Genomic DNA, 21323 nt, shown 5'->3' with positions numbered 1-21323 from the left:
CAGCCAATCAGCGCCCGGAGCGCCGCGTCAGCGCCCGCCAATGGCCGGCGGGCGGGGCCCCGCGAGGAGTCGCAAGGCAGGGGGCGCTCTGCGGGCAGGGCCGGGAAGGACCGTGAGGGGGCGTGTCCGGCCCGCGCGGCAGCCAATGGGAGCGCGATGAGGAGCCGCCGGCGCCGCTGATTGGTTGGTGTTCTCGGCAGAGCGCATATAACGCGCCAGGTGCGTGCGAGCCCCGGGACGGGTCTGGCACCGGCCTCTGGGAGGCCGCGCGGCTTCAGCCGGTACCGATTCCCCTGTTCCCCCGAAGGAGCTGCAAGGCAGCTTGAAGCCAGTGGCGACCCGTGTAGGCCGTCCCGAGGCGGAGCGGGCCGCGGTGCCGCTCTGGCTGCGTCTCTATGGTCCGCGCTTCCGGCGGCCGCGCTTCCGGCCGCGCGACTTCCGGTCGCCGCCCGCCGGTGCGAGGTCCTGCCGCCCCCGCGCTCCGCCCGCGCCCCCCGGTCCGGTCCGGGCCGGTCGCCGCCGACCGAGGCCGTCGCGGCCGCAATGGGCGCCTACTTGTCGCAGCCCAACACGGTGAAGAGCTCCGGGGACGGCGCCGGGCTCGGGCCGCGCCCGCTGCACTTCGGGTTCAGCGCCATGCAGGGATGGCGCGTCTCCATGGAGGTGAGGGGCTGAGGGCGCCGGGGCTGGCGGGGCGGCGGCATTCGCCCCCAGCCCTCCTCGGGGTCCTGCGCCGACAGGCCCCGACGGCGAGGGGGTCCGGGGACTGCCGAGGGCGAGGGAGGGATTCTGCCTCTCCTGGTGCCGCCCCAGCCTCCCCCGAATGCCCTACGGCCGCCGCGTGTCCTGGCTCCCACGGGGAGAGCCTCCCCGGTTCGAGGGGGCACGTGCGGCTGGAGAAATTCCCGCGAGCAATGAGGAATTCAGGGCAAAAAGCCGAGGGAAGGAGCGTTTAGTGCTGGGGGCAAAACGCGGAGTGAAAGCAGGGGGGAAATCCTGAGGGAAAATGTCTGGGTTTCTCTCCTGAAATGAAATGTGTCCTGCTGTGCTCCTTCCCTGTTTTTATCTATTTCTAGGAAGATTTGTAAGAGGAATTCTGCTGGTTGCTTTCAGTCTCCTGCAGCCAGTCCTGGCCTTGCTGGGCTCAGCGTGGGCAGATGAGTTACCCCCAGGCCCACACCTGGCTGAGGATCCAGGCATGTGCCTGCACTCCCCCGTGCAGGAGCTGCCCTGCGAAGCTGCTGGTTGGTGTGAGGGCAGAGTGGGGCTGCTGACCCTGCAGGGCTGTGGGCCTCACACCCTCTGGGAGTACCAGTAATGTGCTGGCTCGTTTTCCCTTCTGGGCAGCCAACACACAGCTGAATTCAGGAAGAATTAACCCTGGTCTCTGGAGCTCCCCAAGTCTCACCTCTCAGTGTCTGGTTCGTGGCCCTGTGGCTGTTGGGGGTGTGTGTCCCATTCAGGCTGTCAGGGGTTCATGAGCCCCTTGTCAGACACTTCACCCCTGCTGGAGTGGGGCAGCAGTACAGGTGACAAACCACTGACCAGGTGTTTCCTCCCTCCTGCCTGTGAGACCCTGAGCTCCGGTTCTCGGGGTAGAAGGTGCAGAATTGGTGCTTGTGCTCTTGAGAGACGCTCAGAGTAGGTGTGTGCTGAGCAGGCTGACAGTGTCTGAGCTGGTCCCTCCCAGTGACCCTGTAGGGGGCAACTGGTGGCACAGGGACATTCCTGGAGCACTGAGATGTAATCTCAAAGGTGATTAGTGCGAGTGCAAGTGGCTGAACACTTGCTGAACGTGGGCATGGCTCTGGCATCCCCGTGCCTGGAGCTGCAGCATGTTCAGGAGCCAGCCTGGGACCGGGTTCTGCCCTCACTCACTCCAGGGCTGTCACGAGTACCTGTGCAGAGGCTGGACGAGGGCCTGGGCTGCAGCTGTGGGTTATCCAACATCCCTGGCTCATCCCTGCTGGCAGAGGCAGTGCTGAGGCCCTTAGAGTGGTTTAGCTGAGCTGTCCCAAAAAAGAGCAGATGGCGGGAGCTGAACACACACAGCTGAGCAGTCCTGTTGCATTCTCTTGCATTCTAGTGCTCTCTGGGCTCCACTCTCTGTCGTGTCTTGGTTTGTGTTTTTTCCTTTTCTTCGCTTTTATTTACACTTTTGCTTTTCTGGAAGACTTGCAGAAAGTTATGAGCAAATGTTTGTGCATAAGGCTCTGGTTCTGTGTGTCAGTGAGGGCAGCCAGAGTGTGCAGGTGGGAGGGCACAGGCATTTTGGATGGCAGAAACTGTGTAAAGGAGCTTTTTTTGCCTCTTAGGTTTTAGGAACTGCCAAGTGAGGTGGGTATACAGGGCTCTGAAGAAATACTGTGCCTTAATCCGGAGAGGTTGCTTTGGGATTAAGGAATTGTTTGGGGCAGATAAGGGACTCAAAGGATAACTTAGTTTTAACTCGTTTGCTCATTTCAACCGAATTGGATGTTTGATGTTTCAAACACACTGTTTTTCATCAGTACTGCAGTAACCACTCAGTGAGGGGACAGGACAGGCTGTAAGGGGGGCTCAGTGAGGGGACAGGGCAGGACAGGCTGCAGTGGGGACTCAGCAAGGACAGCACAGACCGTTTTTGGTGCCAGTGCTGGGTTTCCTACCCAGCAGCATTTGCATTTCTTTAATTACACCACTGTTTGGTCACCTGGGAGTCATCCCACTTAGTGTGCTGTGGGTTTGCTGTCTCACTGGCTTCTGTGGATGCTCAGAAAAGTGAGTGTGAACATGCTGGTTCTTGGTTTATCCTTGTTTTCTGTTGTGCTCTCTCCAGTGAGCTCTGGGGAAATTTCCTGCATTACCATTCAGAGTAATTTTTTCATTTTCAGATTGTCACTTGCCTGTTCAGACACTTTTCATCCCAGTGCCAGCAATCCACTGCACGGAATGCTGCATGAACCCAGACCCTCTGTGTTCCCCTTTCCCTGAGCAGGGAATAGAGTTCTCTTTTTACAAGATTGTTGGGACTCTGGAGGGCAAAGAGCCCTTATCTGAGGAGTCCTGTGTGAAAAACGAGAGGAGTTCAGTGGTTGCTGGGCTGTGACTGAGTGCAGCTCAGCGTGTGTGTAACTTTTGGGATGTGGAGGGCAGTGTGGACACATTCAGGGATTTAAGCCAGATGTTGGAGTGAGCAGTGTTTTGGGGCAGCTGTAGCACGTTTAAGGTGATGAACCATGGCAAAGATCACGTTGCTGAACGTATCACAGGATGGTTCCTGAACAGGAGGGTGTGGTGAGGTGGCGGGTGAGGGTTGGACTTGAAGGAATGTCATGAGATGAGCTGGGCAAGGGGAGGGCTTAGGAGGAGGGTTCAGCCCGTCTGTTCCAGGCTCTGCACTGGAATAGCCAAGGTGGGATTGCTTAGCTGTAGGTGAAGAGGTCAAGCACCTCTTGTGACTGTAAAATCGGGGTGCTGCCCCCCTCAAAGGCAGCTGTTCCGAGAGACCTGGTGGAGAGAAGAGCTGAGCAATGTACGTGGCTCATGTGTGGTTGACCTTTTGTGCTGGAGCATGTCCAGAGGTGGTAACGGAGCTGGGGAAGGGTCTGGAGCACAAGCCTGATGAGGAGCTCCTGGGGGGGCTCAGCCTGGAGAAAAGGAGGCTCAGGGGGGACCTTCTGGCTCTGCAACCCCCTGACAGGAGGGGGGAGCCGGGGGGGGGTCGGGCTCTGCTCCCAGGGAACAAGGGACAGGAGGAGAGGGAGCAGCCTGAAGCTGTGCCAGGGGAGGCTCAGGTTGGATATTGGGAACAATTTCTTCATGGAAAGGTTTGTCTGCCTCTGGCACTGGCTGCCCAGGGCAGTGGTGGAATCTCCATCCCTGGAGGGATTTAAAAGCCATGTGGATGTGGCACCTGGGGACATGTGGCAGCACTGTAGCCTTGGCAGTGCTGGGGGAATGCTGGAGTCAATGGTCTCAGAGGGCTTTTCCAACCCAAACAAATCTGTGGTTCTGTGATTTCCTGTGGGTCTAATGCAATCCTTGTCATTGTGGACCTTTGCTCTCTCTTTCAGGATGCTCACAACTGCATTCCCGAGCTGGACAGTGAGACAGCCATGTTCTCCGTCTACGATGGACACGGAGGTAACTGTGCCTGCTGGGCTCTCTCCTGGCCTTCAGTGGGACCCCTCTGGGCTGTCCCTGCCTGCTGGGGCATCCAGCCATCTCTGGGAATCCTGCTCCTGCCTGGGAAGCGTTTTCTTTGATAGAGATGGTCAGTGGAGGTTCTGAATGTTTCTTAGGGGTCCTGGAAGGAAGGTCAGGGGCTGATCTGAGACTGAAATCAGGTTTGCATTCCATCCTCTATGGCTTTGGCTGTTTTCATGGTGGATCAGCTGGACAGGAGAGTCACAGAAGGAAAGGTGGTGAGAAAAACCACCTGAGATGAGATCAGAGGTCTGAATGTGTAGGCAGTGTGTTCTGGTGGTTGCCACAGGGAAAAGTGGAAATCAGAACAGGAAGATCCATTCCCTGCTGTGCCTGCCCAGCTCCCACTCCCCAGGTGAGGGTTCCCCGAGCTGGAGTTTGCAGCCATTCCATCCTGCAGACATACTGGAGCCTTCTTGGTGAACTGTCTCTTCATGAATTTGTTTAATTGCATTTTAAACAGGTTTCTATGTTTGGTGATTGTTTGCATTGTGCATTTTGTATAGAATTATTTGAAAAAGATATGATTAAATCTGCTGCCTGATAATTTCGCTGCAATATCTCTGACACATATGAGGAGTGAGTGAGTAATCACTCCATAAGCACTTTTCACTTTTGCCATTTTGGACTTCAGGTCCTTTCTTTCAGTCAGAGAAGCCCTGGCCTTGTCTCTGCTCATACAGCTGAATATTGCTGTTAAATATTGTTGCTAATATTACAGAATTCCTTCTGCCAATATCACATAAAAGCACAAGATCCTGTTGTTAAATCTTGCAAGTTATTTTAGTTTTGATCGTCCTTAGTGATCCATCACGTTTTAATAACCTCTTTTCCTGGTAATTTATGTAGATGTTGGTCAACATATCTCTTCAGGGAGCTCTCCCAGTGGCCCTCCTCCCTTCTGAAAACTGCTCCTGTCCAACCTCGCTGCTTTTCCCGTGGCAGCAGTGTGGGAAACATTTGATGATTTATTTGAAAGCCTTTTGAAAATCTGTATGGAGCAGATGAACTAAAGTGCCTGTTTCCTCCTGCTCATTTGCTCTGAAACACACTGGCCAGTTAGTGACCACCCCTGCTGTGTGTGTGTCCCTGAGTGTTTCAAAGCCCTGTGTGTTACAATTTGTCCTGTTTGCTGTGTTCCCGTGCCAGCTCTGCTGCTCTGGGGTGTTGTGAGCCCAGTTCCCCTACTCTGAGGCACTTGAATGTATTTTTGGTGTGGTCTGTCTGCTTCTCATTCCTCTGATAGGAAGCAGATTTCAGTGGAAGGTTACACAGTGTCGTTCATTATTTCCACTTGCCTTTAGACCTGAGATATCCTAAATTGCCAATTTGCAAGTTACAGCTTAAGACCTTTTTTTGCAATAGTCCGTACTGAAAAGCTCAGCCTGAGTAGGCTGCTGGCAAGTAGCTCTTCCAAAGATGCTGTCTCAGCTGTAGAATGTATTTAATGCTCTTAAATTATTTTCCTCCTGAACTTCACCTTAGAGTGTGCAGAGATTGGAGTGGAGCAGTCACTGATATCCTGGAGAGTGTGTTTGAGAACGTGGGGATGATGGGTTGGTGCTGAGAGGCAGAGGGTGACAAGGAAACAGGATGTGGGGATTCAGCAGCTCCTCACCTCAGTGCAGCAGCTCAGAAACCGTCTGTGTGTGTCAGTCAAAAATAAAGATAAGGAGCATCTACCACAAACAGGTCAAGAATGAATAGTATCAAACCATCTGTTCTCCTCTGAGCTCAGTATGTTGTTTTTTCAGCTGCCAAGAAGGTCTGTTCCACGTGTGGGGTTTTAGAGGGACTGTGGATACTCGTGAGATTCCTGTTAGTGTAGGACATGAAGTGGTGTGTTTGGGGATTTTAAACACAACAGGGAAGATTCAAGGTAGACCTTGGGGAAAGGCATGGAATGGCAAAGCACAGGCATGGCTTTCTAACTCGTACTTTAGGTTTCTAGTGGTTGAATCTCTACAGCTCTTCCTGGACAAACCTTATCAGGAGAGATATGGATATGGTTGAACCTGACTGTGAAGAACAGCTTTTGCCCATCTCTACTATTGCATGAGTTTATTGATGCATTAGTTAATTAGTTTGAAACAATTTCTCAGGTCTCTCCCATGTAAGAGTTAGTTTTTTGGGTGGGAACCTTGCTAAGCTTTATTAGCTGCCAGTGCAAAAACTGAATTTAGTTTCTCTTGTATACCTTGCATATCTCTCAGCATGAAACTCTCCAGTAAGCTTCTTGCTTCGAATGGGTTGGGAAAAGTTTTTATTATTGTGTTATTTGAAAAAAGGGTGGATATGAGGGTTTTTTTCCTATTAACTTTTTCCATTTCATTCATCAGTTTTTCTCTTACATTTCCCCCACTGTGGACAAGCCTTCTAGTGTTTGAAAGATGCTGCTGGGTTGGTTTTTTGCCTTCCTCTGCTTCCTTTTTATATGCCCTGGCCTCTCTTCCCCCAGATCCTGGAGGATGATATTTGGGCACTCTGCCCCTTCAGTGGGGTTCCTGATCATTCTGTCACTGTCTCCTTGTGCTTTAACCTTTTAGCTCTTCCTTCTAATAACTGTCTTCATTGACACTTATCTTTGCATTGCTTGTCTGTCTTGGGCTTTATTTCTCTCTCTTTGCTATTTTCCACTTTGCTATTTTTTTAAATAATTATTGCTGTTATTCCTGTTTTGACGTCCTCTGAACTCAAGGGTTTCCTCCCTGTTGCCCTTCCAATCCTCTCTGCTGTACCACGAGGAGAGGTGGGTGGGCCAGCGGCCGGGCAGTGCTCAGTTGCCATCTGGGGTTAAACCATGAGAGTCCTTTCTTGGCACCCCCTGTGGGTCTGGAAGGGTTGGAGCTAATATGGGATGGAGCAGAGCATGTTAGAGGGGATTTATGGCTGTTGGCAGCTGCAGGTCACCACAGTGGTTCAGCTGTTCCCACTATCAGTTTACCTGACCCACGCTGGGATGTTTTTTGTGCTGTACCTGCTGAAGGCTGGTGTTGGCTCCTGCCTGTTGCTGGGCTCTGCAGTGATTAGTGGTGTTTGCCTGGGAGGTCTGTTATTCAAACACTGACCTTGGGCCTAATCTGGCGTTTGGGCTCTGCACTGAGGCCACGGCTGTCCTTCAGGCCCCGTCTCATGGAGACAATTAACAATTATTTACCTTCCTCCAAAAGGTTTTTGTGGAGGAAACACAGAATGGCCAGGGCGTCACCACCCTCACAGGCAAGACTTTCTTCCTAATATCCCATTTAGCCCTCCCCTCTGTCAGTGTGAAGCCATTCACCCTTGTCCTGTCACTGCAGACCCTTGTCACAGGTCCTTTCCAGTGTTCCCAGGTCAGCCCCAGTCTCTCTGTTCCCTGGGTCTGTACCATGGAATGTTTTGCAGCACTGTCTGGCAGCAGCCCTTTGCTGTTTCTGTTCTCTGTCAATGGCCACTTGATCCCTTTTCTGCAGGCACATTGGAAAAGTCCCTTGTCTGCTGTTTCTTTCTTTCTCCCAAATCTCCCCACCTCTCCAGTTCCCACTGTGTTCCCTGTGCCTCTCCCTTTGCTGAGCTGGTGGCTGCTGCTGCTTTGCCCTCAATTCCCCTGCTCCCCGTTCCTTCACAGAGCCTTGCTCCTGCCTGCATAACTTCTCATCATGCCCAGCTGCCTGCTCAGCCTCTGTTGGGCTGGGAGAAGGGCAGGGAGTTGGGATATGCAGCGGCTGGTCCATCCTGGGAAAAACCATCTGGTGAAAACTGTCCTGTAGCCCGAAGGAAAGGAGCACACCTGGCTCTGGCTGTACCCACGTCCCCAGGGAGGCTCTGGGTGCTGTGTCCAGCTACCCACACTGCTGCTTCTTTGCCTCGTGACAGGTCCAGCACAGCCTCAAGGATGCCCCTGGACCCTGTGGTGGGACCTGCAGCCTGCCCCACTCCCCTCTCTCCTGTGCTGTCATTTCATTTGTTTCTCAGTTTCTAGCTCTTAACTTTTGTGTCTCGTGAATGTGAGCCAGGTTCCTGTGTCCTACATCGTTCTTTGCCTCATATAAAAACCTCAATGACTAGTCTGATCTCTTACACTACTCTTTCTGGTCCCCGTTCAAGATAAAGTAGAGAAATTCACGATCCCTCACTGTTTACTCTTTCTCCTCTCTTAATAGCACCTCCATGATCACAACAAATGCCTCCATGCCCTGTTCTGTATGTGACACCATTAATTACTGAGCTGTAGAGGGAATTCTGGCTTTTAAAAATCTCTCAGCTGCTCTAGGGTGGACACTTGCCTTGAGTTGTTGTTCCTCAGTCCCAGTTTATCCCTTGTGCTCTTGGCATGGTGCTCCTGCCAGCTGCTGTTTGTTGTGCCGTGAACACACACACCCCCCTTCCTGTACCAGGGTGGCTGCCCCACCTCCTGAAAGGCTCATCCCAAGCTGTGGGATCCCATTGCTGTTGGTGTGGAACACACACTAGAGCACAGAGCACTTTTTATGTGCTCGTTACGTGTTGATAACGCTCTGAGAGAGCCTGCATTGATCAAAAGCTTCCCTTTTCTTCTGCTTGCACTGACATGTGAAAATAGAGGTTTCCAGGTAGCCTGGGCCTGAAGAGTCAGTCTGAATATCACATTGGGCCTAAGCTCGCTCTTGGGAAGCTCACAGCACTGACCACACCTGCTGGTTTGGAGCTCTCTGAGGTTTGCCAGGGCCACCAGCACATCCTGCTGCTCTGGGGTGCTGCCCCTGGGAAGGTGTGAGTGGGACCCCCAGAGTCAAATGCTGTGTCACCCTCCTGTGTCTGGGGCAGCTCTGGTTTGTGTCCTGGGATTTGCTTCCAGAGTTCAGTTGCTCAAGAGCAAGCTGTATCTGGGAGGATCAGCCTCTTTAAATGGTTTCTGCTCTTTTTCAGGAGAAGAGGTTGCCCTGTACTGCGCCAAGTACCTCCCTGAGATCATCAAAGATCAGAAGGCCTACAAGGAAGGCAAATTGCAAAAGGTAAGGAGCCAATTCTGCCCCGGAATGAGTGAGCACCAAGGTGAGGGAAAGCCCCTGTCAGTACCCAGTGCCCCTGTGCAGCTTGTCCAGGGAGGCAATGGAGGCTCCATCCCTGGAGCTGTTCAGAATGTGTCTGAACATGGTCCTGGGCAATCAGCTCTGGGTGTCCCTGCTGGAGCAGGGGGTTGGATCAGGAGAATCCCAGAGGTCCCTGCCAGCTGCAGCCGTGCTGTGATTCCATGTGGTGTGCATGCTGGAAGAGGCAGGATTGCACAGCGTGGCAGTGCTCCCGTAGGGAAGTGGAGGCTGCCCACTCACATCTGTTCCCATGCAGGCCCTGGAAGATGCTTTCTTGGCCATTGATGCCAAGCTCACCACCGAGGAGGTGATCAAGGAGCTCTCCCAAATGGCCGGGCGGCCCCAGGATGATGAAGATGAGAAAGAGAAAGTTGCTGATGAAGATGATGGTAAGTCAGTCAGCTGCCACCGAGCATACAAGGCTGCAGCTCCAGGACAAGGACCCTGAGCAGCAGGGCCAGGTCTCCTTTGGCACAAGGTTTTCTGTCCCAGTTTCTCAGTTATGTTTTGGCCGAGCTGAGCTGCCACACCTCAGCACTGTCCATGGCTTTGGGCTGGTGCTGGGGGAGCCCAGATCCATTTGGGAGCTTAATGCTGTGGATAACAAACCAGCTTGTCACCATTCTCCATAGGCCTTCCTCCACAGGGTGCAGGGTTGCAGGATGTGTCAGGAACTCTGAGCTGGGCAGTGGGCTGAGTTGTGGAAGGGAAATAATGTGGTTTGCAGCACTCTGCTCTCCCAGGCTGGTGGCAGCAGGTAGGACTGAAGTAGATTCTGGTCTCTTCACAAAAAAGCAAGTGTTCCACCAGCAAGTGGTTGCCAGCCCCCAGAGCCAGACAGGAGGTGGTTCCTGGGGTGGAATTCTGTGCTGTTCTTGCTGAGTACCCTGTGACCAGTCTTGAGGCAGATGTAAGGCAGCACCATCACCGTGGACACTGTGTTGGTCTGGAAACACTGAGTTTGTTTGTTGAATGTCATTCTCCAGCTGACAGGGATGGAGTAGGTTGGATGGGTTTTCTTTCTTTCTGTCCTGTGTTTTCAGGAGCATTTGGGATGTGGGTATGTGTTTTCTTTTTGGGATTAAATAGCAAAGCGAACTATAACTAAGGGGGTGTCAGTAGGGAAGTGGTGGTCATTGGCTTATGACCTTAGGGAAGGTCATCCCATTTTCTGCCTAGTCCCACTTGGGAGATGCTGTGGTCACTGCCCAAAGCTGTGCTCCCACCTGTTGCACCCGTCCAGGTGTTTCAGGCCCATGGAGCAACTACTCTCTTCTTGTCCTGCAGCATTACTGACCAAACCTGCTCATGGAAGTGGCGACTCTGCTTCCCCACAGCTGCCCAGGAGCCTGTGCTCAGGAAAGCAAGGCTTTACCTCAGCCATGCAGCTGATGGAAAGGCTCTGTGCTGCTGTCAGTCAGCCAGGGAGCACCGGGGCACTGGGGGGACTGTCAGGCTGTGCTGTGGTCAGAGCTGTGGCCCTGCCTTTTCCATCCTGCTCACCTGCAGCACCTGGGGTGGCAGGGGCCTGGCTGTGTGCTCAGTCAGCCTGGGGAGCACTGCTGGAACTCTGCAGCAGCAGCCTTAGCCAGGGCAGCTCATCACTGGACCCAGCGTGGTGGGTACCCTGCTCTCTGAGCCTCTCTGTCCTCACCTCTTCTCCTTTCCATTTGCAGTGGATAATGAGGAAGCTGCTCTTCTGCACGAAGAAGCCACAATGACCATCGAGGAGCTTCTCACACGTTATGGACAAAACTGCACCAAGAACCTCAAAGCCAAGTCTGTAGCTGCAGCTGGGGATAACGCTGCGGAGGGGACAGGCAAGCAGCATGATGGGGAGTCAAATATGAATGGAGAGGCTGACCCGGGGGAGCTTCCTGACTACAAGGAGAGGAAGAACGGGAAGCCAGACGAAGAAATCACGGGTATTTCCTCCACCTCAGACAAAGCCAGCGCTGGAGGCAACAGCCCTGCTCTGCAGAAGCCTGAACTAGGCAAAGGTGACGAGGCCGTCACCTCTTCTACTGGGGAGGCCGGGCCCTCCTGCTCCTCCACGGGAAAGCCCCAGCGCACAACCAAATCCAAATTTTTTGAGGACAGTGAGGATGAGTCAGATGAGGTTGAGGAAGAGGAGGAAGACAGTGAGGTAGGAAACAGCACTGGGACAGAGTGGCCTTCTGGCTGGGCAGAATGCATTGCTTACGGTGGTACTTGAGAAGAGCCCCTGGCTCATCCTGGGTGTGTCCTAGGAGCAGGTGTTTCAGGCTGATCCTTTGAGGCCATCCCATGGGAATGTTTGGGATTGTTGAGCTAATCCTGAAGGACACACACTCTCATCCTGCAGCGGCCATAGCCAACAGCCCTGGGTCCTGCTGCATGCACCATCCCTTCATCCACTGCTGTAGTGACACCAGCTGCTCTGGTTGTAGCCATCAGGTGTGGGGGACATGTGCCAGGTCACCTCACACCTCTGGGGGAACTGACCATCAGTCCCCAGGATGGAGGGACCAGCAGGGGGGAGGGCACTGAGTGTCCTGTGTGAGTCCTGTGGTATCGCTCCTTTCTTGTAGGAGTGCAGTGAGGATGAGGACGGTTACAGCAGCGAAGAAGCAGAGAATGAAGATGATGAAGATGACACTGAAGAATTAGAGGAGGATGAGGATGAAGAGGAGGAAATGTTGTTACCAGGCATGGAGGGGAAAGAGGAGGTACACCCTGTTCTTGTGTTCTGCAGCGTAGTGTGGAGCCAGGGGCACTTGGGAGACTCAGTAAGGGGTTGTTCCTGCTCAGGTGGGGATAGAACACCCTGCGTGCTCTCCTGGGGGTGAGAGAGCTGCCAACAGCCTGGGTTTGTGCAAAGGCTGAGGGATGGGCCTGGATCTGGGCAGAAGGTTGATGTAGACGAGGCTGATCCTGCTTCTGGGTGCGGGTTGTGTGGAAATGCTGTGGGGCTGGTGTGGAGGAAGAGCATGGGGCAGGAACAGACGGGCTCCACTGGCACTGCTGCTCCAGGGCACAGCATCACCCCTCGCCAGGGCTCCTGAGCCCGTGCAGTGCAGGCAGGTGGGCCAGGAACCCACAGGTCATGTAAAGGGGACGTGGCTTCCAAGGTGCCAATTTCTCCCTTTGGGGAGATGGCCTGGCTGCAGTGACAATCTGCTCGAGCTGGGCTGGGGCTGGAATCAGCACGTTAGAGCAGGGGATATGGCAGGACATGTGGAACACCAGGCAATCCTGACCCACCGAGCTGCGTGAGGCCGGAATGGAGTTGTTGCCTGATCCTGCCCCTCAGCGAACACCCTCTTGGCGTTTCACACTCTCTTGGGCTTTCTCCATCACTCTGTGTGTGCTCGTGGGGTGAGATGCAGCACCCTGGGGTCTGGGACACGGCTGGGGCCGCCTCCCTTAGTGACCCGACGTGGAGCCCTAGAGAAAGGAACCTCCCCAAGCTCCCGTGTCTCCTGCAGCCCGGCTCGGACAGCGGCACCACGGCTGTCGTGGCGCTGATCCGGGGCAAGCAGCTGATCGTGGCCAACGCCGGGGACTCGCGCTGCGTCGTGTCCGAGGGCGGCAAGGCCGTCGACATGTCCTACGACCACAAGCCAGAGGACGAGGTGGAGCTGGCCAGGATAAAGAACGCCGGCGGCAAGGTCACCATGGACGGGAGGGTGAATGGCGGCCTCAACCTCTCCAGGGCCATTGGTGAGCAGGGGGGTGGGTGCTGGCAGGCCTGGCCTCAGGCAGCCGTGCTTCCAGCACCGCCAGCCACCGAGGATATAGAGCAGTTTTTAACCAAATAATTCTTTATTTGATGGGAGATTTCAGTCTGATTGGAGAAAATGGCCATGAAGCAGTTGGACACCAGTGGAAAGCAGCACCTAGCACCTCCCAGGCTGTAGTGCCAGTAGCTGGGTTATCAGAAACCAGCTCATATAAACTGTCCCAAAACCAGACTGCTGCCTTTGGGAACAGGGCCTTTCCTGCTCTCTGTCTCTTGAGGGACCTCGGTGTGTTGCTTCCTGGGGACCTGGCTTCATGGTAGTTTGAACCCACTTGGTCATCTGTACTTCTGCAGAAGGACCCAAACCACTGAAATCATTATCCTAGGGTAAAGAGATAAAAACATCTTTAGGATAGAGACAAGGAGTTTGTTTATCTAGGGAGACACTGACATTCCCACCTCCTATTTTGTGGTGGCCCTGGAAGTCCCTTTGTAGGCTCTGATTCCTGATAAACTGGTAGCTGGAGCTGAGGGTCAGTTTTCTCAAGTGAGCTTTGAATCATAGAATGAACCCTGGAATGGTTTGGGTGGGATGGAACTTTCAAGATCATCTTGTTCCAACCCCCGCTGCCATGGGCAGTGACACCTTGCAGTGGACTGGGTTGCTCCAAGCACCATCCAGCCTGGCCCAGAACACTTCCAGGGCTGGGGCAGCCACAGCCTCTCCAGAGGTGACAGGTGCTGTGTGCTGTTGGCCCGGTGTTGCCCCAGGAGGTGGGGAAGCAGCACACGATTTGGGGTGAAGAGAGGCTGAGCCCCTCTTCTCTGGGCTGGCCAGAGCTGACACCTGGAACCTGTGGTGGTTCCCTGATCCCAGGCTGTGGGAGCACTGGCTGGACCCCACTGGGGCCTTGTGGTGGGGCAGTGCTGCTCCCTGTGCAGGGCAGGCAGCACTTCCCGTGCCCAGACATCCTCCTCCCCACCACAGGGGATCACTTCTACAAGCGGAACAAGAACCTCCCTCCGGAAGAGCAGATGATCTCTGCCTTGCCTGACATCAAAGTGCTGACAATAAATGATGACCACGACTTCATGGTCATTGCCTGTGATGGAATCTGGTGAGTGGTGAGGGAGCTGTTGTGCCTCTGGGGTGTCGCTTCTCTGGTCTTTCTCTGGAGCTGGGCCTGGGGAAGGCCTGTTGGACACTGGCATGTGTGCTCCCTTCTGACCTCTCTGCTCTGCAGGAATGTGATGAGCAGCCAGGAAGTGGTGGATTTCATCCAGTCCAAGATCACTCAAAAGGATGAGAATGGAGTCCTGCGGCCGCTCTCCTCCATTGTAGAAGAGGTAAAATCCGGAGCTCTGCTGTCCCTGCAGCAGCACAGCATTTCTGTGTCCCAGCTCAGGACCTGGCTCTGCCCTCCTGCTCCCTCACGTGGGCTCGTCCAGCACTCAGGGGGTCTGCAGCTCGTGGACTGCAATGGGCAGGAGCAGAAACACCTCTGCAATGGGACCCAGTTCCCCAGGCACCCAGGCCTGTGTCTGACCTCAGGGGTGCTGTCCAGCCGAAGGAGTTGCTGCCCACATTCAGAAACCTGGGGCTGCTGAGGCCATTTCTGTCCCTTCCGTGGTGGGAACAGCATTTAACTCATCCCACACAGCCCTGGCCTGGCAGCACCTGAGCCACCGTCAGGTGTTGGAGGGGGCCCGGTGCCTCGGAGTGGTCCTGGTGTGTGTCTGCTCTCTGCTGACCTGCCCTTTCCCTCCCCAGCTGCTGGATCAGTGCTTGGCTCCAGACACCTCAGGAGACGGCACCGGCTGCGATAACATGACCTGCATCATCATCAGCTTCAAACCCCGTAACACACACCCACACCCACCCGCCGAGAGCGGGAAGCGGAAACTGGGGGAGGTGGCGGCACCGGTGGAGGAGAACGGCGGGGACAGCACCAAGAAGGCCAAGCTGGAGTAGCGGGGCCCGCCCAGGGACTGGGCTGTGCTCACCAGACTCTCGTTTCTTACCCATGCTGAACTCAAGACTCCAAGTCTTGTCCTTTTTTTAGCCTTAGTAGAGGCCTTGTTTGTCCGTGTCCTGGTCGGGGGGTGGGGGGCGGGTGTGGTTAGCGAGGGCATGTCGCACTGTTCATCCGTAACCATTCCAAAGAGGGAGCGAGGACGGAGCTGCGCCCGGGAGCGCCACAGCGCAGAGCCCGTGGTGAGGAGGAGGAGGAGGATGTCCCCCCATTGTCTCCATGTGGTTGTTGCCATTTCTGTGCCTGTGAATTTCTGTTCGGAGGGAAGAACTTTTTCACTGTTGAGGTTTTTTTAATCTGCACCCGATTATTTAAGGCCCTTTCTGTTTTTATTTGTGAAACAATCTGGCGGTGGTGCTGAGGCCACGCCGTGTTCGGTTGTACACTTTCAATCAATACTTTTTTCAAACTAAAAGACTGGAAAACACAGCTATGCTCCTGGTCCTTGGTTCTTTCCTGGAAGGGGAGATGAGGAAGGTGGGGTGGGAAAGGACATTTTTCCCTGGGGTCTTGGAGCACTGCAGGGCTTTGGCCTGTGGCTCCCGGTTCCCCCAGGATGGCTCTGCTGAGGATTCTCAGAGCAGATACGAGTCTCTGGAGAGAGTCTGTGTCTGCTGAAGGAATGGAGGCACCAGTCACCCTGCTGAGCTCACCTGCCCTCAGCAGGCAGCACCCATCAAGGTGCAGCAAGGGGCACCTCCCTGATGCACACACAGCTTGTACAAGGTGTGTCGATACCTGTGGCTGCTCCTGCAGGAGTGAAGTCCCTGGGCTGTAAAACACTGATGGAAAGGTGGGCTCTCCCTGTGCAACAGAAAGAGCCACAGACTCGGCCAACTGCTGGAAAAGAAGAGCATCTGTGGTGAGCTGTTATTTCTTCTTCTCTTTTTTCTTTTACACACAACTGGCCCGTTGCTGTCTGTTTCCTGCACTTGCTCTTCCCCCCAGTCCCTCCTTCCCACACAGCCCAGAGCAGTCCCACCTGCCCTGGGATCCCACAGGGAGCCACAAGCCCTGTGGGCAGCAGCCTGTTGCTGCTGGGGGGTCTCCCACTGCCCCCCTGGTCCTCAGGGGCTCTGCCCATCCTAAGGACCCTCCCTGCACAGCTCCTGGGATCCTCTGCTCCTCCATGTGAGCTCCTCTGGGTGAGCTGCCAGGACAGAATCTGCCAGGCAGTCGTAGCAGAACCCTCGAGTCTGTTCCCTGAGCAGCTGCAGCAGGTTAATGCAAACACCTGCAGCTCTAGGGGCCTTTGATGTGGCACAGGACCCACCACAGAGGGCAAGATTAGATGGGATCCTGGGAAGAAATTGTTCCCTGTGAGGATGGTGAGGCCATTGGCAGTTTGCTCAGAGAAGCTGTGGCTGCCCCATCCCTGGAAGTGTCCAAGGCCAGGTTGGACAGGGCTTGGAGCAACCTGGGATAGTGGAAGGTGTCACTGCCCATGGCAGGAGGGCAGAGATGAGCTTCCAACCCAAACCCTTCTGTCATTCTGTGACTGCCCAACTTTGAGCAGTAAAATGTCCAGAAGCAGCTTTTTCTCCCCAGGATGCTGCAGTGGAGTCAGAGTTGGCCAGAGGCAGGACCCCACTGCCTGAGACTGTGCAGCCCATGTGGCCCAGGGTCCCCACCCACAGCCTATGGCATTACCCCACTGTGCCACAGGAGACAGACGGACCCTTGGAAAGCAGCTTTATTTCCCAGCGGTGCCTCTGGGGAGGGGGCGGTTGGGGCTGGCGCAGCAGTGCAGGATGTGGTCCGCTGGCTCTGCCACAGGAGGGCATCGGGCTCGTGTGTGGATCGAGGCTCTTCCCCTCGGCCCTCTCACTCCACGGGAACACCCACAGAGCTACCTCTGTCACTGGTGGCTCCCAGGGAGTCCCCGGAGAGACTCTGCCCAGACAGGGCGCTGCTCAGGCTCTGCTGCCGGGCAGGACGCGGCACCGCCTCGACCGACACCTCCACCTCGATGGTGACGCCTTCCCTGTGGACAGACACCAGCCTGAGGGCAGCAGCCTGGAGGGGGACATCCCCTGTCCCTGTCCGGCACAACGGGCGCGAGGGCGGCTGCTCCCAAGGGATGTGTCGGCTCCCAAGGGCTGTGTCGGCCCCCAGCACGGCCGCCCCGCTCACCTGTCGGAGGTGTCCTGGCCCTCGCTCAGCATGCTCCCCGCCAGTGCCACCGTGCTGGCAGACTGGCTGTCCCACGCCAGCCCGGGGCGCTGGCTGCGGCTGCTGCTGGGCAGGGAGGCCGTGGGGTCTGGGGCTCCGTCCTCACCCGGCCTGGGGCTGGGGTTTGGGCTGGGCAGCACCGACCACAGCTCGTTCACTGCGGGAGGGAGACGGCGCTGAGCACCCTGTTCCCAAGGGCTGCTTCCTGCCAGAGCAGGGAGGGCACGGGCCAGGGCCAGGCACGGGACTCACGCTTGGCCAGGTTCTCCAGCTCCACCACGCCAACGTCTCCAGGTGTGCGGCCACCCCCGCAGCCCCAGCGGCTCCGGCACAGCGACAGCAGCACGGTCCCGTACACGTAGGTGAGCATCAGGGGCACGCCAACACCTGTGGGGGGACAGGTGGTCACTGCCCCAGTGCCCCTGGTCCCAGACATCCCCTGAGGCCACTCCCCAGCCCCACTGCCCAGCGCAGGGCAGTGCCCTCGGCCCCAGCCTGCACTCACCCACGGTGACAGCTGTTATGATGGGGGACACAAAGAGAGAGAGAAGGACGCTGCTGGTGACAGAGAGGCACTGCTGGCACCCTGACAGGCTGCTCCGCCGGCTCTGGCCCAGCACCTGCAGGAGAAGACAGGTGAAGGGCTCTACAAAGACCTCACGGCCTCTTCCCAGCCTGGCAGAGCTCCAGTCACAACCACAGGGACAGGCAGCCATGACTGCACTGCCACCACAGCTCAGGTGTCCTTGCAAACCCCCCTCTAGGCCCCCAGACCTCTTCTCCATTTCGCTCACCCCGAACCCCCCTCCCCAGGCTGAGCACACCCACACTGGCAGAGTGCTGGGGGGAAACGGAGGGTCCTGGCAAGGAGGGGTTGTGGGCAGCCAGGGGTGGCACAGGGACGTGCTGAGGGGGGTCAGGGGTGGCACAAGGATGTGCTGTGGGCAGTCAGGGGTGGCACAGGGACATGCTGAGGGCGGTCAGAGATGTGCTATGGGCAGCGGGGAGCACTGCAGGTCTGTCCTGGCCAGGGGCCATGGGCTGCCAGGCTCGGCAGGGAGCAGGGCCACAGGGACTCCTAGACCTCCTGCCAGTACCTTCCTACCCATGTAGATGGGGATCCCAATGGTAATGACAGGGACAGCGACGCCCGCGACGAGGGAGATGACCATGGGTGCACCCAGCACCATGCCCAGCTGCCACAGGATCCTTCGGGTCCGCGACCACCGCCTCTTCCCCCAGAAAGTACAGCCAGAGGGGCTGTGGGGACAGAGCAGGGCTGGGCCAAGGCAGAGACCAGCACAGCCCAACCCTGTGCTGGGGGACACCCGTGGGCCCACCGGGGAGCAGACAGCCAGGTTCCCCCAACCCTGAGCTCCAGCTGCCTCCTGGGAACGCCAACAGCTGGCCCCAGCCCCGCCAGACCGAGTGGCACAGACCAGGCTGCTCCCCCCAGCCAGCCCCAAACCTGGGGCCAGGCCTGGCTGCCCCCATCCCAGCCCCAAGCTCCCGTCAGGGCCCCCGCGCTGACCTGAGGAAGTGCACGTCGGAGATCTCCCGCAGGCAGAGCCAGCAGAAGAGGCACCCGCAGACCGTGCAGTTCATGCGGTTGCAGCTCCCGTCGTTGATCTTCATGATGAAGGCGCTGCAGCGCGGACAGACCTTGATGTCCTCAGCCTCAGCTGGGGGGGAGATGAGACAGGATAGGGGAGCAGGATGGGACACATCCTGTCCCAGGCTCCCCAAGTCCCACGAGTGCCAGAGTGCCACACCCCAGCCCAACTGGCACAGGGGCTACAAGCCCGAGGCAGCCCCGGCTCCAGCAGACCCGCAGGCACAGAGGCATCCCACTGTGCCTCCCATCCTGTGCCAGGGCCTCACCGTGGGCTGAGTCCTCAGGCTGGGCCGGCTGTGCTGTGGGGGTGGCCAGGCCAGGGGCCAGCGTTGCTGGCACACAGGGGCCATCGGGGTGCCAGGGCTGCCGGCAGTGGTAGCAGAACTCGGTGCCACAGCCCTCGCGCCCGCAGGTGAGGCGGGGACACTCTGCACAGCCGTGGGCGAGGACAGCGTAGCTGTGGGGAGAAGGCAGTCAGAGCTGGCACAGCCAGGCTGGGCAGGGGCAGGTCCCAGCCCCGCGCTGAGCTGGAGCCGCAGCCCCGGCTCAGGGGTTCACCAAGGCCCTCACCAGCACGGTCCGGCACCCACAGCCCCGCGGTGCAGCTAAGGGCACCAGCCCTGGCAGACAGGCTCTGGGGCCGGACAGGGACCGGACACATCCCCGCGCAGCCCAGCCCCACACGGGACCGAGTGACAAGGGACCGATCCTGGCAAGGGCTCACGGGACGCCGATGCCGCGGGCAGGGGGCCCACGCCGCCCCCCCCGGCGGTACCTGCAGTCGGGCGCGGGGCACCACCGGGTGCCGGGGTCGGCCACCAGCAGCCGCCGCAGCAGGAACTCCTCGTACTTGTCGCGGAGGGCGGGCTCGGGCAGCAGCCGGCGCACGTCGGCGGCGGGGAGCGCGGCGGGGCAGTGCGGGCACGACACCAGCACGCGGCTCTCGCTGACGGCCAGGCGCAGGTACTGCTCCAGGCACGCCCGGCACGAGCGGTGGGCGCAGCAGGCCAGCCTGGGAAAGGCCTCGGGGGGCTGCGGCAGCAGGCACAGAGGGCACTCCTCCAGCACCCGGCCCTCGCCCGGGGGCAGCGCCACGCGAGTCTCCTCGGCTTCCTCCGGCTCCGGCTCCGGCAGCGGCTCCGGCTCCGGCAGCGGCTCCGGCTCCGGCTCCCCCCGCACGGCCTGTGGCTTCCGCCCGAAGCAGCCCAGGAGCCAGCGGGGCCCGGGCACACGCGGGGGCCGCTCCATGGTGGCCCTCGGAGTGGCCGCCGGCTGCTGTCGGGCTACGGAGGGCAGCGGGGAGGTGCCGGCCCCGGCGCGGCCCCCATGGCCCGGCTCCTACTTGGGCCTCCCCGCAGGTAGCGGCGGAACCATCCCCGGGTGCAGTCGATGCCGCTCAGCCTGCGGAGGAACCGCTCCTGAGGGCGAGGCCCTGGGAAGGGGCCCTCGGCACCCACGGGACCCCGACAGTGCCCTGCCGACGGGCCCCGGGCCTGTCCTGCCCCATCCTGTCTCCTTCAGCTCAGCACCGAAGTCCACAGGCATAGGACTCCCAAATCCACGGGGTGGGGAAGGCAGCAGTGCCCCTGTGACAGCCAGCTCCTGCACGGGCAGCGGGACACACACCCCTCCCCGGCCCGGGGCTCTTCCCCAGCCTGACACGGCTGAAGCACCGACTTTCCCCTGGAGTGCCGAGGGACCCAAGACCCAGTTCAATGACCAGGAGCCAGGTGATTCCAGCAGGGAGCCGAGCCTGATTTTCCTTAGAGCTCGGAGTCCATGGCCACACCACAACCCCTCCGCCAGCAGCGCCCGTCCCTCCCCTCGCTCCTTCCTCCTCTACACCCCAAAGCTGCCCCCTGCCCTCCCCACCTGGGCAGCATCGCTGCGTCCCCACTGCCTCCTCAGCGCTCCCGCGGCAGCTCAGGCAGAGGCGGGAGCGCCGGCACGGGAAGAGGGAGGGACCGGTGACCTCGGGGGACACCGAGGAGTCCAATCACACCCGCCCCGCCGACCCGAGCCCGGGGCTGCTCCACCTCTCCCCAGGGGATACAGCGAGGGCAGAGCTCGGGGAAACCGGGCTGAAACGGGAGTTAAGTGGTGGAGGAGAGCGGGAGGCCGGCCGACGCTGTACCTGTCAGCGGGGAATCATAGCTGGCGGCACGGCACGGCCACGGCTCCCCCGCGACGGCCACAGACCGACACATCCAGCGCCCCCGGGACCTGCAAAGGGCCCCAGCGGTCCGTGAGGGGGCCGAGCCGCGGCTCACACAGCCGGGGCCAGTGCTGCGGGCGCGGACCGGGCACAGCCCCGGGGCGCGGCCGGAGCACGGCGGCACCGGGCAACCGGCGCCCTTCGCCACACAAAGCGCCGGGTGAGCCGCTCTGACCTCGCGGGGACACTGGCACGGGACTCACCGGGCTCTGCGCTGGGCGGCCAGCAAGGGGGGGAAGCCGCAGCCGCCCCCGGAGGGGCACAGAGACCGTCACCGCCCGACCCGGTCCCGGAGGCGCCCCCGCCTCCCGCCGCCCGGAAGGGGCGG

The 21323-nt window shown here is 58.1% G+C and overlaps 3 protein-coding genes and 1 long non-coding RNA gene across 7 annotated transcripts in view; 2 read left to right on the top strand and 2 right to left on the bottom strand.

Moving 5' to 3' along the window:
- The first annotated feature begins 159 nt into the window (after positions 1–159).
- Positions 160–15422, top strand: PPM1G (protein phosphatase, Mg2+/Mn2+ dependent 1G). Of its 2 annotated transcripts, none has more exons than XM_027703645.1 (10): positions 160–183; positions 4056–4125; positions 9076–9161; positions 9496–9628; positions 10916–11385; positions 11810–11947; positions 12707–12941; positions 13949–14078; positions 14205–14307; positions 14732–15422. In XM_027703645.1, the coding sequence occupies exons 2-10, from the start codon at positions 4098–4100 to the stop codon at positions 14930–14932; spliced, it is 1524 nt and encodes a 507-aa protein (XP_027559446.1). In that variant the 5' UTR covers positions 160–183; positions 4056–4097; the 3' UTR covers positions 14933–15422. The 2 variants fall into 2 exon arrangements, with proteins under 2 accessions (XP_027559446.1, XP_027559444.1); XM_027703643.1 differs by lacking the exon at positions 160–183 and adding an exon at positions 434–663 and having other exon boundaries at positions 14732–14932.
- On the bottom strand, positions 13046–16318 carry LOC113977495. Its single transcript, XR_003537343.1, has 3 exons — positions 15732–16318; positions 14983–15604; positions 13046–13342 (listed from the first exon to the last, which is right to left on the bottom strand). It is a non-coding gene; the product is annotated as an uncharacterized LOC113977495 (long non-coding RNA).
- Positions 16319–16668: 350 nt separating this feature from the next.
- LOC113977494 (E3 ubiquitin-protein ligase RNF19B-like) lies at positions 16669–21279 on the bottom strand. 3 transcript variants are annotated; one of them, XM_027703647.1, is made up of 10 exons: positions 21199–21279; positions 20915–21003; positions 19556–20181; positions 19047–19237; positions 18697–18847; positions 18263–18425; positions 17671–17785; positions 17418–17552; positions 17127–17322; positions 16669–16977 (listed from the first exon to the last, which is right to left on the bottom strand). In XM_027703647.1, the coding sequence occupies exons 3-10, from the start codon at positions 20026–20028 to the stop codon at positions 16818–16820; spliced, it is 1584 nt and encodes a 527-aa protein (XP_027559448.1). In that variant the 5' UTR covers positions 20029–20181; positions 20915–21003; positions 21199–21279; the 3' UTR covers positions 16669–16817. The 3 variants fall into 3 exon arrangements, with proteins under 3 accessions (XP_027559448.1, XP_027559449.1, XP_027559447.1); XM_027703648.1 differs by having other exon boundaries at positions 18697–18842; positions 19042–19237; positions 20915–21279; XM_027703646.1 differs by having other exon boundaries at positions 20915–21279.
- EIF2B4 (eukaryotic translation initiation factor 2B subunit delta) overlaps positions 20027–21323 on the top strand; it is a 20356-nt gene continuing 19059 nt past the window's right edge. The window contains exon 1 of the mRNA XM_027703653.1: positions 20027–20083. Within this exon, the coding sequence (XP_027559454.1) occupies positions 20027–20083 (57 nt within the window). The remainder of the gene's footprint in view (positions 20084–21323) is intronic.

This window comes from Neopelma chrysocephalum, unplaced genomic scaffold (genome assembly GCF_003984885.1).
Source record: "Neopelma chrysocephalum unplaced genomic scaffold, ASM398488v2 Primary Assembly neopelma1_245, whole genome shotgun sequence".
Classification (NCBI taxonomy): domain Eukaryota; kingdom Metazoa; phylum Chordata; class Aves; order Passeriformes; family Pipridae; genus Neopelma; species Neopelma chrysocephalum.
The sequence above is the reverse complement of the archived record's forward strand: the minus strand, read 5'-3'. Positions and strand labels throughout refer to the sequence as shown.